Below are 15,185 nucleotides of genomic sequence, written 5' to 3'. Positions count from 1 at the left end.
TTGATGGCATACCGCACCTATCTCCAGATAGAGAGCGCACTACGCAAGCGCAGCCACCCTCCATTCACTTCTATGAGCACTGCCTCGGCTATTTCCGGAACTCGCATAGAAGTCAATGGAGAGGTGGCTGCATTTGCACAGTGCACTCTCTATTCACTTCTATGGGAGTTCTGGAAATTGCAGAGTGCTCTCGCTTGTCTCTTTTCAGAACTCCCATAGAAGTGAATGGAGAGCAGGCCGTTTTCCTTCGCTTTTGGAGCCTCTCCCAGTGGAGGAACCTGCACCTATCAGACATTGGTGGCATATCCTAGTGATATTCCCCCCCCCCCCCCAAAGTGCAAGATGGGCCAACCCCCAACCCCTTTAACTTAGAATTCCTTAAAGGGATACATGAAAATGAGTTTTTGAAACTGGACAAATTCCAAAAACAGCTGAGCGCACTTACTTGGCTATTTTCAGAATTCCCGTAGAAGTGAAAGGAGCGAGCCATGCATGGGCCGCCAACTCTCTATCAACACTAACTGCTAGATGGGGAAGGGGGGTTTTCTCAAAAGATGGGGGCCTAAATTTATGGCATATCCCATCTGGGTGATACATATGTCAATGTTTTAAGAATTTATGGTACAAGAAAGAGGCAACTTACTCATAATACTTTCTGTTCCATTGGCAGGCGGCGTACAGGAAGAGGCGTTATAGTGATTGGTGCTGCTCCGGTGAAACGTGGACATTGGAGGAAGACTAGAATTGATGTCCGTTGAGGAGTGTGATTGATAGCTCTGCAAGGATGATAAACAAGGACCAGATTCAGCAATTCTTAATATAATGAGCACATTCACAATGACTGAACACGGTACACGCACAGCACATCCTTTATGTCTTCACTACGCCGTCCGACTTGCGGAAAGTTTCTTTGTAAGCATTCAATTTCCTTCATTATGTCTTTTCTTCTCCACCCTGGGCTATCCATTATGGTAGCTAATAGGTAATCTCACTCAGCAAACATCTCAGACACGTGTAAAAGCACTTAAAGGAGGCCTCCAGCTTTTGAAAAATTGTTTCCATTAAGCATAAGTCCTTGAGTCGTCCTCTTGTATGAAGGCTAAGAAACAACCAATATGGCCGCCATAGCAGCATTTCCAAAGGTTGCCACAAAAGTAGTTGGAAACATCCTAAAAACTGCTAAACTGAATTCAACAGAGGAGGACGACATAAAAGGTGAAGCAACAAGTACGTCAACTCCACCATGCAAGGGTCAGTCGGGCATCCCGATTCAAGGGTCCATACTGACTACCTGGTAAAGAAGTTCAATGAGTCCTGATCTCTAGGTCCTTTCTTGGCCACTTTCAAGCCTTAGGTGCCATAAGGACCAGGAAGAGGAGTTTATACGACTATGTCTTATATTGCATTTTTACATTTTAATTGGTGGACAACCCTTTAAGTCATGATAAAAGACTGTCCTCCCTTTGGACAACCCTCAACTAATCAGAGCAAAGAGCCACTGCAAAGACTAGCTTTTGCTCTAGAAGACCCCCAACGTCTTGGAATTTTCAAGATGTTCTTTGATTTCACTTGTGCGACATAGGGATGCCTAAGTAAAAGGGATTGTTCATGGTGGGCAACCCCTTTTAAGCCATGATCTTGCTAGTTCTTAATTAATTTGTAGTCTTGACGCGTAGAGTGAAAACTTCCTGATGGTTTGGGAGTCATTTATCCTCGTGACTGCGGTAGAGAAAAAAGAAAATGTAGGCTTTGCTTCTCTCTTCAAGTTTATGGATGTAATTCCATGTAAATCACTTCGTTTGTGGTTTGCTAATCCAACAGTCTTTACTGTAAAATCTAAAATCTACGTTTGTGCTCCCCTGCTGTACATCTTGTGGATTTAACAGTTTTATAAGACCATTTAATTTGCCTCTACTGCCTTTCAGGGAATAGAAGTATTCACTCTCTGCTACGTTTAAGATTGCAAACAGGGTTCTGTATGGTTCACCTGGCGGCCTTATCTAGAACATTAGAACTAGTCATCTATCTTGATGCAGACCAAGACCTCGGGTCATCATAGATAGTAGAGACTTCTTGGTAGAAATGTGGAGGCATCTGCACATTATCTAAAGTATAATGCATTCCAACCAGATTTCCCTTACCAGGTCAGGATCTGTTGGTCTATGGGGCTGGGTAGTTTTTCCAGAAATCTATCTGTCTATCTATCTCATATCTACGTCCAAGGAACGAGGCAGCACTCCAAATTATCGTGAGGGGGTGTTGACCCAATTTATTTCCCAGGCAACGTTTCGGCCTTCTCAATGAGGCCTTTGTCCAATTTAAAGTGGAGGAGAAGCCTGCCTCCCCTGAGGAGTTTCACCCTATTCACACCGTCTGACTGTGCTGCTGCTCTATCTGTGTTGTTGCATCTCATATCTATCTATCTATCTATCACCTATCTATCTAGCTCATATCTATCTATCTATCTATCTATCTCATATCTATCTATCTCATATCTATCTCCTATCTATCTATCTATCTATCTATCACCTATCTATCTATCTCATATCTATCTATCTATCTATCTATCTATCACCTATCTATCTATCTCATATCTATCTATCTATCTCATATCTATCTATCTATCACCTATCTATCTCATATCTATCTATCTATCTATCTCATATCTATCTACCTTATATCTATCTATCCCTCTATATCTATCTCATATCTATCTATCTATCTCATATCTATATATCTTATATCTATCTATCTCATATCTATCTATGTATCTATCCCTCTATATCTATCTATCTCATATCTACAGTATCTATGTCATATCTATCTATGTATCTATCTACCTCATATGTATCTATCTATCCATCCCCCATCTAAACTTTTGATTAGACAGGAGGCAGGTGTCAGACTACCTCAGATCACAAGGCAATGCACTTAGTGCCGACTTACAAATCATTTTAAGACCATTTACATGTACATCTTGGTTTCTGGACTGTTCGGCTCAGAGAGGCCACCTGCTAGAGCAGGAAGAACATCTCCAAAGAAGAAGTGATTTGATACGGTAAAATCCCCTTACCAAACGGTCATGTGGATGCAAGTTGCAGTAGCTGCTTGACTGTGGAATATGAGAAGAATTGCCCAACATCCCTCCATAACTTGCTTGGTTCATTCCACTCGAACTCCATGGGTCACTGCTATGGTGACCATCTAAAAATAGAGGACAGTCACCAATGAGAAACACGTCTACAAGAAGGACAAATGCATAGGGACCGCAGCAATGTCAGGAGGAAACAATGTAACAATATGCAATAAAACAAATAATAGAAAACAAAACAGGGATCCGTTGTATACGCTGCACTACAGAAGGTATATGGCTGCCTCCTATCGCCACTGTATATCACTCATCTTCTATCGGGTTATGATAAGTCTGTACAACCGTTATATACAGTAGCATGCAAAAGTTAGGGCACCCCTGGTCAAAATTACTGCTACTGTGAACAGTTAAGCAAGGTGTAGATGAAATGATCTTCTAAAGGCACAAAGTTAAAGATGACACATTCCTTTTGTATTTTAAGCAAAAACTTTTTTTTTTTTTTTTTTTTTTACATTTTGAAAATAAAAAAATAAAAAGGGCCTGAAAGAAAACTTTGGGAACCCTGCATGGTTAGTACCTAGTAAGACCCCCGTTTGGTAAGTATCACAGCTTGTAAATGCTTTTTCTAGCCGGCCAAGCGTCTTTCAATTCTTGTTTGAGGGATTTTCCTCCATTCTTCCTTGCAGAAGTCTTCCAGTTCTGTTGTGAGATATCTGGTCCGTCTTGCATGCACTTCTGTTTTGAGGTCTATTCACAGATTTTTTATGATGTTCAGATCAGGGGACTATGAGGACCATGGTAAGACCTTCAGCTTGTACCTTCTGGAGATCATTTCATCTACACCTTGCTTGACTGTTCACAGTAACAGCAATTTTGACTAGGGGTGCCCAAACTTTTGCATGCTACTGTAGCTAGATCTGGTCCTGGAAAAGCTAGGTGACAACCAATATGGACACCATTATAGTTCCCACAGCTTTTTCTTCCAGAGAGGGAACTTGCAGCGTGTGGGGCCCCCAAACAAAATCTGTGACAACTACCCCAAACTCTGAAGTCTCTGAACCCCCTCTGCAACTCTGCTTGCTGCATTAATAGGCAGGGTTGGCATTCAGGACGTAGAATGGACACCAGAATAGCTGACACTCAGCTGTCCCAGAAACATATACAGCCGGGGCACAGCTATAGGGTAGCAATCACGCCTAGGCTCTGGTGCCTGAAGGGGCCCCTCAGCACATACCGTAAGCAGACGCAAGTATAATAATGACTCGTGATAGTTTGGGGTATTCAGGGTCAGAAGCTTCTGTTGGAAAATCACAGAATTGGCAGGAGGACAGAAAAAGACAATTATTTTACCTGCACCGACACACTGTAGCAAACTATCAGGGTGGCAGAGAGATTTGTGCTCCTCGTGTACTACACCAGCAGCACAAATCTCTCTGCCATCCTGATAGTTTGCTACAATGTATCAGTGCAGGTAAAATATTATATCAATGAGGATTCTCTAGGCGGAGAAAATAATTAGCTATAAAGGGGGTTTTCAGCCTGTGGATGGAAACAAGGATGTGCCCATTCATTGACAGATGGCAGAGATCTTGCAAATGGTAAAGAAAGGAAAGACAAAGAATAATAGAAAGTGTCAAAACTATTCATTATACAGTGAAAAACTCCTTAATAGAGGAGTGACGGATACAGTAAGATACTAGCGAACTGCCCATGTGATATGTACCGCGCTGTAGACTACGTCAGCGCTATATAGAGAACGTGTCATTTTTGCTTTACCTTGCATGAAGAAGGAACTAGGGAAAGTGCTGGAAGCTGGCTTCGAGGATGGATAACCTGGTGAGTCCCTATTGTAGTCGGCAGTGCTTGCTGATGGGGCATAAACCTGAAAAAAGATTAAAAAAAGAAACATAAAACCATAAGTATATAGAGAAGGTGATCAGAATAACCATACTATCAGTGACCTATAGAAACAAGAAGATACCCCATAGAAAATAAAAAAAATGAGCCCCACGTTACAGTCCTGGCTTTATACACTCCCGGCAGAAGGGCTCCCTATCCAGGCCAATTTAAAGAGGTTCTCCGGGAATTAAGAAAATAAAAATTCTTAAATATTACTTTATAATAAATATATTCCCAAATACCTTTCATTAGATATAATGGCTTGTTTTGTCTAGGGAGCAAACATTAGGAGAAATAAAAATGGCCGCCGTCCGATTAGTGCAAACCAAACCTGTACCTGTTCTAATCACACAGCACTGAGCTAAAGAGCTGCCTCATCCTCCTCTCTGCTCTGCTTGTCAGGGATTATGGCCCTGAGATGATAAGATCTCCAGCTGAATCTCTGTAGGAATGGACAGACTGCAGTAATGTGGGGCTGTGGTAATGGAGACTGCGTACAAGTGCTGCTGCTTATTACCCACATCCCTACCTCCTCTCTGCACTTCATGTCTCCCCATGAGCTCCATCCCTACAGAGATTCAGCGGAAGATCTTATCAGCTGTATTCAGGATCATAATCCCTGACAAGCAGAGAGGAGGCCGAGGCAACTCTTTAGTTCAGTGTTCTGAAGTAACTTGTCCTGCTGTGTGATTAGGACAGATTTTGTGTGTACTAATAGGACGGCGGCCATTTTATTTTTCCTAATGATTGCTCCCCAGACAAAACGGGTCATTTTAAGTAATGGAAGGTATTTGGGAATATGTTTATAATAAAGTAATATTTAAGAATTTTCATTTTCTTCATTCCTAGAGAAGCCCTTTAATGACCATTGGGACAATTTCCCATCCTTGCTAACAAGGTGGGTAGCCTGGAGAGGGGAGCACTGCACAGGATCATGCCACCTAGTGGACAGTGTGATGGAAACAGCCAACTAGGGCCAGACTTCTCTGTCCAAGGACTGCCTATTAGCAGCATGATCTGTCTTTTATGGTTGAAGCGCCCTAACAAATCATATGGATCATATACTGTGAGTGTCAGACGATCACTGCGGGTGGAGGGTTCCCCCGGGAGTCCCTGTGTTCTGCACATGTATGCACAACAACTGCCGCTCTGCAGGTAACCAAAAGTGAATTGTATAATCATTAAATGATGAAGATCCTGTACAGACCCATATACTGGCCCATAGATGGCAGTATTATATGTTATACTCTTGCACATGGAGGACAGTATTGTAGTAGTTATATTCTTCTACATAGGAGCAGTATTATAATAGTTATATTGTTGTACATAGGAGCAGTATTATATTAGTTATATTCTTGTACATAAGAGCAGTACTATAGTAGTTATATTTTTATACATAGGAAACAGTATTGTAGTAGTTTTATTCTTGTACATAGGAGCAGTATTATAGTAGTTATATTCTTGTACATAGGAGCAGTATTATAGTAGTTATATTCTTGCACATAGGAAACAGTATTATAGTAGTTATATTCTTGTACATAGGAGCAGTATTATAGTAGTTATATTCTTGTACATAGGAGGCAGTATTATAGTAGTTATATTCTTGTACATAGGAGCAGTATTATATTAGTTATATTCTTGTACATAGGAGCAGTACTATAGTAGTCATATTCTTGCACATAGGAGACAGTATTATAGTAGTTATATTCCTATACATATGAGCAGTATTATATTAGTTATATTCTTGTACAAAGGAGACAGTATTATAGTAGTTATATTCTTGTATATAGGAGCAGCATTATAATAGTTATATTCTTATACATAGAAGGCAGTATTATAGTAGTTATATTCTTGTACATAGGAGCAGTATTACAGTAGTTATATTCTTGCACATAGGAGGCAGTATTACATTAGTTATATTCTTGTACATAGGAGGCAGTATTATAGTAGTTATATTCTTGTACATAGGAAGCAGTATTATAGTAGTTATATTCTTGTACATAGAAGGCAGTATTACAGTAGTTATATACGTGTACATAGGAGCAGTATTATAGTAGTTATATTCTTGCACATAGGAGGCAGTATTACATTAGTTATATTCTTGTACATAGGAGGCAGTATTATAGTAGTTATATTCTTGTACATAGGAAGCAGTATTATAGTAGTTATATTCTTGTACATAGAAGGCAGTATTACAGTAGTTATATACGTGTACATAGGAGCAGTATTATAGTAGTTATATTCTTGTACATAGGAGGCAGTATTATAGTAGTTATATTCTTGTACATAGGGGCAGTATTATAGTAGTTATATTCTTGTACATAGGAGGCAGTATTATAGTAGTTATATTCTTGTACATAGGAGGTAGTATTATAGTAGTTATATTCTTGTACATAGGAGGCAGTATTATAGTAGTTATATTCTTGTACATAGGGGCCAGTACTATGTAACTAAGAATTTTTACTGCTTCTTTTACCTTGATATCAGTGGATTGGGTTGTTCTCTAATTCCCACAACTCTGCTTTTTACTCATTTTAATACGCTATATTGCTACTTGCTAAGTTTATGGCCAGTAATCATAAAAAAAAGCCCCAACAGCCGAATTCTCTTAAACACTACCTCCTGGCTGCCTTAACTTTTTGCGTAGGCTGCCGGAACAATTCAATCATTCATATCTGCATAATCATTTGGGATTAGCTCCATTCAAGAGTGGCTTTATACTGGTTTATATTTTATTCTATTTTATTTTCCAGTCTACTCCCATGTAGTCAATAAAGAGGAGCATTCATGGTGTCTTCCTATTAAATATTTCATTCTTGGAACTGGTGGAACAATTGGCTAAAATATAATAAGCACCATATTACTCGCCTACCAAACGTTTCCTTCAAAGCCTCATGAAAAGAGACATTAAAACCTGGATTCGAAGGAGACCACCAACATGCAGGGCATGCACTGGGAGAGAATTTTAATTTATATTTTGGAAAAAAAAAAATAATTATTTTACGTGCCGTACCTTTAAAGCTTGCCAAAGAAACACATTTTCTGTCTACTTTAGCAGAACACAAAGAATTCTGCAGCCACTTCTAAATAAAAATAGTACATTTCTGCCTTGTTTATACCGTCTATAAACATCCCGCCGCACAACAAAGAGTCGGCATTCATACAGCTTCAGTTTAAGAGTTTGCTCTGTTTGGAGAAAGGGAAAAAAAAATATACAAAAACACAAGCTTGTAATTTTTATTTAGATTTTTTTTTCAATTTTTTTTTAAGTCCTGTTTTCTTTCCCAATCTTTTTTTTTCTTCCTTTTTAGAACGCTCCTCTTTCCAGATGGTCAGAAGACTGAGGCGCTGTCATCTCGGTGATGAAAATGGATACCCTCCTGCCTCCATTTTGAAGCAGGCAGCAGATCACAGAATTGGCAGGCTGCCTACTCTGACATTCGCTTGTCACAGCAAAATGAAGGGGAAAATTCCACCAATAAAAAGACATCTGCAACATTAACCAGTTCAGCGCCTGGGGGGATGGGGGGGGGGCAGTGGTAAAGCACTTGGCAGCGAGTCGCGAGCGCCGGGGCCTGGTCGGCATGAAAAGGTTAAAAATAAAATATTCCCCTATTGCGGTGATGAACACATAGAAATGATTAATTCTTTATAGGAACACATATCACGACGGCGCAATGTTGCTACCGCGTACTCGTAGGCGAATGAATCTCTGTGCGGATTCGACTACAATAATGGTCTATGGAAGACGTTTTCGGAAATATAAAAAATGTCTGCATCTGGAATTTAAACATGGCGCCTGTACCTGGTGTAAAGCCATTTAAGACCATCTTGCATATCGTCTTAAATATATATTTTTAAAATTAAATTGGGGTCATTGAGTGACATAACGAAAAATATTAGCAACCTATTTAAGTTTCTGTAAGTGACGCGAATGTGCCAAGACGAAGAGACGTGCTACATAATCTCGCAAGCAATTTTTGGGTGCATATGCTATGGGACTGAGACAAAGTTGTGATATTTTCTCACATTAGTTTTTTTTTTATTTAGTAAAAATTTCTTATAGATGACAGTGAGCCTATATTACATGTGAAATACAGGCTTTTGTTTATATTTTTAAGCCAAAAGTTGTCCATTTAGGCCTAATTTCCTTGCTACTTTTTGAATTCAATTCATTCACAGTCAGGGCTGCATTTTTTTATTTTATTTTTTATGACAGAAAAATGCATAAAAAATATCATGTGGGAACATAAAATGATTGATCACCACAAAACTGCTGCAAAAGCCACATAATATTATTACTATTATTTTATTCTATTTTATTTTTTTCATTTCTTTCCTTTTGACTCTCTAAGCCACTTTTCTTTCCCATTGAGTCACTTGCAGGGTATGAGACTACTTAATGAATAAAATGAAGCATCCAGTAAAATTGTTTGCAAAAATAAAACAAAAAAACTTCAAAATCAACAGAACAAATCAAATAAGCGTGAAATATATATTTTTATATGATATGAAATTGTTATAAAAACTCCACCACAAATGCACTGACCGGAATGGACGTGCATACATCAATAGGAGATTTTTTAAAAATATCTCTTCTGACCATGAGATTCTGATAAATTTTGGAGGATATGAAATATCCCCAAAAATATTTAAATTAAAACAAAAATGTAGTACATCTGGCAGCCCGCTAATAAGCACAATAGGCCACAACTTCCTCTACCTCCATATCATGAAATCATGAAAGAATAGACTGGCTTTTTATTTTAAGTAAATCAATTTTCTGTGACTAATTGTCTGGACATTATCCTGTTGGCCAGAAAAAAAAAGACAGAATTTCACTTCCCAAACATTTCTTTGGTCTCATGTGAAAAAACAAAACAAAAAAAACAACTGACAGTGAAAGCAATAGGAGAGATCGAAAGGTGACTGCGTCCAAAAATGTCCAAAAACATTGTGTTAGTTGCCCCTAGCAACCAATGAGATAAGCTGCTTTTGCTTCCCCCGTGTAGGATAACCATTATAAAAAGCGATTTGAGTGGTTCCTATGGTAACTGTGGGGCAGATTTAAGCTGTGTAAAATGAAAAGCTGCCTTTGCTGCCCATGGCAACCAATCACAGTGCAGCTTTCATTTCTGAAGAGCAGAATATGAAATGAGAGCTGCGCTGTGATTGGTTGCTATGGGAAACAAAGGCAGCTTTCAGAAATTGGCCCTTATATTGAGGCCTAAAGTGGCAGAAATGTGCACCTGTGTAATCATCTCTATGAAACAGGATACAGTACAACTTTATGGCTGCTGTTAAACATGGGGTATAACTCTATGAAGCATTTCAGCTTCCATATCATGGCAATAAAACGGGACCATAGGAACCACTTAAAACTGTCCGTAAAATGAACTGTCCACAAACAGCACCACACCTGTCCACAGGTTATATGGGGTATTGCAGCTCATTCCCATTCCCTTCAATGAAGCTGAGCTGCAATATCAGACACAAATCATGGACAGGTGCACCCTTGGGAATGCCCCCCAAATGGGTATAGACTACTCACTTATGGGTGAGGCTTATGTAAGGGAGGGGGACAGCTCAAATTTGCAGAGACTGCCTCTGAAAATTAGTGACAGTTCCTGCAAATCCAGGACTTTTTGCAACTATGCGAGTGTGGCACTGGTTTTTGAAGAAAGCTGCCATGTTTTTCTTGTAAATTCTTTTTTTTTTTATTATTTTGTGAAGAAATTAGATATCAAGTGTGAAGTATGAGAGTTACCTCACTCTCAATACACATAGAACCGCATTAAAGACAGTAATGCAAATCACCACTTTCTGAAATAAACGGGGAGTAAGAAGAAACTCGGTTGAGTGGTGGGACAGTGGAAGGTAGGGGAAGGGGAATGGAGGGAGAAAGGGGGGGGTAAAGGTAGGAAAGGAGGGAATGAGGAGTAAGTACCAGTCAGAAACCCAATATTAATTCTCATATTGCGAGAAGATCCATAAACTAAGCATAGTATTGATGATGTTGAAAAACATAAGTAATGTTCCATTGTAAATTACAATGCATGTTACCCAAAAAAAGGAAAAGAAAAAAGAAAAGCAAGTTAACTAATCTTAGTTAAAGTCCAAACAGTTGGAGTGCCTTAGCGGGAGTTAGATAAACGGTCCACTTGCTCCATATTTTCTCAAATTTTGCGGGCTTGAGTAGAATACGCCATCTCCTTCTTTCATAACCTTGAATTTTCTGCAGCTCAGTGAGCCATTCTCGTATAGTGGGTGGGTCAGTTTGTAACCACTTCCTCGGAATCAATATCTTAGCGATGCTAAGGAAGTATGAGCATAACTCTGATTTCACAGATGATTGATGGACATCATGTAAGTTAAATAACACTAGGTTAATGGAAAGCTTGATGTTAACCCCAAACACTTCATTAATGATGTTATTAAGCTCTTTCCAGAAGGGTGAGATTCGGGGGCAGTTAAACCAAATGTGAGTATAATCTCCAGTCCCAGCTCCACAGCGCCAGCATAGATTAGAAATGTTTTGATCTATTCTATTTAATAAGACTGGAGTCTTATACCATCTAGAAGTTAATTTAAATTGCATCTCTTGCCATGTTTTTCTAATCCTTTAGGATCCCTTCATATGGCTTCGGACACTAGTAGTCACGCAGAGTGGGAGCCGCTCTTCATGGTCCCTGCTCTCGCAAAACACACAATAAGGTCACCAATGAGGTAATGGCGGACCCCTATAATCAGCTGATAGCACAGCACCTCATATAGCACAGCAGTGATGTGTGTGTAGAGCCTGTCGGTGGGGTCTGATGTCGTATGGCGCCTTACCCTTATGAAATTACGTGTACGCAGAGGTAGAGTAAGGGCCCATAGATTTCGCTAGGTACCAAATTACAGATCCGTAGGGTCGTGTGCCTGAGACCTATGACTCAGTTCACACCAAATTTAGGATTTCCGTCTTTTGTGCTTTTAAACATATACTGTAACTTTCCATTGATTTCTGTGGAGGCTACGTATGTCAAAGAAACTTCAGAACCTCTACTACATGTGACAAACTCTGCCGCACCTGAATATCGTAACGTGGCTGCAGAGATTTATAAAGCAATCCGTAATCATCAGTCATATCATTATGTAAAGTACATAAAGATTACAGAAAGGTAAAACAGTCCCATGTTAGGGGTTGTTTGGGATTATCTGCCATGGGATATGCAGACTAAGAATACCTGCTCTGCAAGGAGCGAGGAAATATAGGAATGAAAGTGTTAATTCTCCCCGGTATCTACTGTTTCCCAACATATCTCATGGCCTACCTCCTATTTTCATGCAGGATATGTTGGGAGTTATAGTCTTGCAACAGCTGGAGAGACACAGGTTGGAGATGGCCGGATTATCGAATACAAGTGGACATGTACAGATGCAGCAGAGCTAAGTTTGTCATTAGAAGGCTCAATGGTATTGCATTCTGGGTGACAACCAGCATACTCTCAATATTTTGCCATTTTAAACCCAGACCTATTACCTTAGGAACACCACCAAAACTGTAGGTCTAAGGGATTCACTATGGCAGAACTAGGCAGAATTCAGGGTCGGGTGACGAGCAGTAAGTTATCGGGAACTGGAAAGAAGATGATGACTGAAGAATTTATATTTAGCGGTGAATTTTCTTTTTTTTGAGGGAAAGGCTCCTTGAGACAAATAATTGTTGCCTTAAAGAGGCCACCCGCTCTCAGAGTGTAATAACTCCATTATGCATGGCAATAATGTTAATTAAGAGGCACAAAGACAAGTGGGTGTTCTTGTTTTCCAGAAATAGCATTTCTCCCACCGGTTGAGAACGTGGGCAGAACCGTGATTAGAAAAAGCTGCTACGGGTCTTAAAAAAAAAAGAGTTTGGGATAATGGTATGGCTGTTTCAGGCAAGTGACCCCCACGTCTATGCACGTGTGGCCCCTAACCTCCCATCTCCATGTCTTATAATAAATTCATCATCATCTAGATGGTTAATAATAATGACCGGAGATGATCTACATGAGCTTGGGTCATCGGATAGTGGATTTTTTGCAGCTGGACAAATTCTCACTGGGCATGCATACCATACAGACAACTGCTAACACGGGATCTATGGATGTAGGGACTCCAGCTCCTTCCAATGTGAACTTGGGAAGGCCATCAAAAAATGGCCCAAAGGTCCACCCTTCTCGCCTACAGGAAGGTGAACTTGCTGTAACTCTATCCTTGCCGAATTTGAGATTGGCTATGGGGGCCACCTCTGTAAGCACCATAACCAACATTTTTTAGGTTAGATTTTCTTGTCCATTTCTATTGTGGAGATAAGCTCCACCATCTTTATCCAGCAGCTACTTATCTCCAGTTGCTTCAATACAACCATACTGTTCCCTTTGGACATTGCCTAAAACATCATTGTGGTCAACTTATTACTCCAAATGGATTGCTTGCTTGGGTCACCTAGTTGGACCTTCAGCCCATGGACCTTGGCTTGAAGGACAGAACTGTAAGACAGAAGTAAGCTCCAAATTTCAGCCTTTCCCAACTTCCACTAAGGCGACCAGAATGAGACCAAAGTACTATTGGTGATGCTGCCTAGGTGGCAATGGGGCATTTGTCCCCTTCAGACATCAGAACTCTTGAGCATCTGCAAAGTCTTCAACCCTTATAGCATCTCCACTGCCTGACATGTCCACATATTTATCAATAACTATGTACCCCTTGACTTCTCCTGAAGGGGTACTATACACAATTCTTGCCTACTATGCACAGTCGCTTGACGTTAAGGAGGGGAACCGGCCAGGAGTGCACAAAACCAGGAAATGTAGCATGATATGTACTGTCAATTGTTCTCATGCAACTTTTTTAATTAACTGTTTTGAGAACCCAGCTCCTAGGCACACATATGTGCTTCCGTGGCTACAGACTACAAGCATACCCCAATTGTAGTCTGATCCTGCCATTGCTATTCCATCTTCCCACTTTTACTGCAGGTTAACACACCTTTTTCTAATCTCGGATGATGTGTCTGCCATCATGTAAAATATGCATGGGGTTAAAAATGCACTCTTAAAAAAAAAAAAAAAAAAAAAAAAAACTGCTCTTCTGTACAGATGGCACAATAGAGTAAGGCAATGTAAAAAAAAAAAAAAATATTTAGAGATTAAAGTTTTAGAGACGAAGCCTTATAATAGCTGCCCTGTAGCGATGGCATTAAAGTAATTCAATTATGCCACAAAAATGAAATAAAAGAAAAAAATAAAATAAAAATAGCACAATAACATATAAAAGTTAAAAAAAAAGATTTAAAAGCTCACGCTATAACAACAACTGCTCAATCACAGAGTAATTCTGCATTGAATTACGTCTCACCGGTGGACACCATGGTCCTCTATGGTTTTTGACAAAAAAAAAGCGTATCCATGGAAACACCTGGAATCTTCCCGTCGGATGATAATTGTGTACATGAAGTTGGCAGGTTTGTTATCTTTGTCAGTGAGTTACATTTGATTTGCTGTGTTAAGAAAACAAGCGACTGCCAAAATTCCGAGAAAGTTGGCCTTGCTTAAATATGCTTGGAATTGATTATATTACACCTGACTGAACATCTCTCACAACATGCACTCATTACATATCTGGTCCAGGTGAGAGGTGTTATGCTGGGTATCTCTCCCTGGGAGATTCTGTGATAGCACTGATTGACAGGACAACCACTTCATGATAATTCTTCTGCCAGTGTACAACTTCCATGTAACTAATCATTTGAAGTGAAAACTATTTTTTAGTTTAGTATAATTTCACTACTTATTACATCAGCTTTACTTTAGCTAGATCTCTCATCTCTAAGAGATGAAAATTTAAAAGGAATTATCACGGCAGCTCTTTCTCCCCTCTCTCAGCAAGAAGTCCCAGCATGATCTTAAAGACTAAAAAACAACTGAATCATACATAAAGCAGGTAATTGGTTAACTTGTTAAGACCGTTGTTTGTTCATGTCTCTTATGGTCAGTGCTAGTCATCATCTCTGGCAGATACTTTTGTGATGAAAAGGGAAGTTATGGCCTAGATTGATAAGAAAGGTTTCGAATTGGCTATTATGAAAGCTGCACATGGGTTGAGGTGAGAGCATGTCTTAAAATTCGATTTGGCCACTGCTCCTCTTACTCTCTTTGGCTCGCCAAGG

General features: G+C 39.7%; 1 protein-coding gene across 14 annotated transcripts in view; it reads right to left on the bottom strand.

Moving 5' to 3' along the window:
- The window catches only part of TCF4 (transcription factor 4), a 374,657-nt gene that overhangs the window by 51,018 nt on the left and 308,454 nt on the right, over positions 1-15,185 (bottom strand). For all 14 annotated transcript variants that reach the window (XM_044276370.1, XM_044276361.1, XM_044276362.1 and 11 more), the window contains 3 exons: positions 4,868-4,973; positions 3,074-3,204; positions 644-776 (listed from right to left, as the gene is read on the bottom strand). In XM_044276370.1, the coding sequence (XP_044132305.1) occupies positions 644-776; positions 3,074-3,204; positions 4,868-4,973 (370 nt within the window). The remainder of the gene's footprint in view (positions 1-643; positions 777-3,073; positions 3,205-4,867; positions 4,974-15,185) is intronic.

The sequence above is a fragment of the Bufo gargarizans genome, chromosome 1, assembly GCF_014858855.1.
Source record: "Bufo gargarizans isolate SCDJY-AF-19 chromosome 1, ASM1485885v1, whole genome shotgun sequence".
NCBI classification, from domain to species: domain Eukaryota; kingdom Metazoa; phylum Chordata; class Amphibia; order Anura; family Bufonidae; genus Bufo; species Bufo gargarizans.
This window is presented reverse-complemented; position numbering and strand designations above follow the sequence as displayed.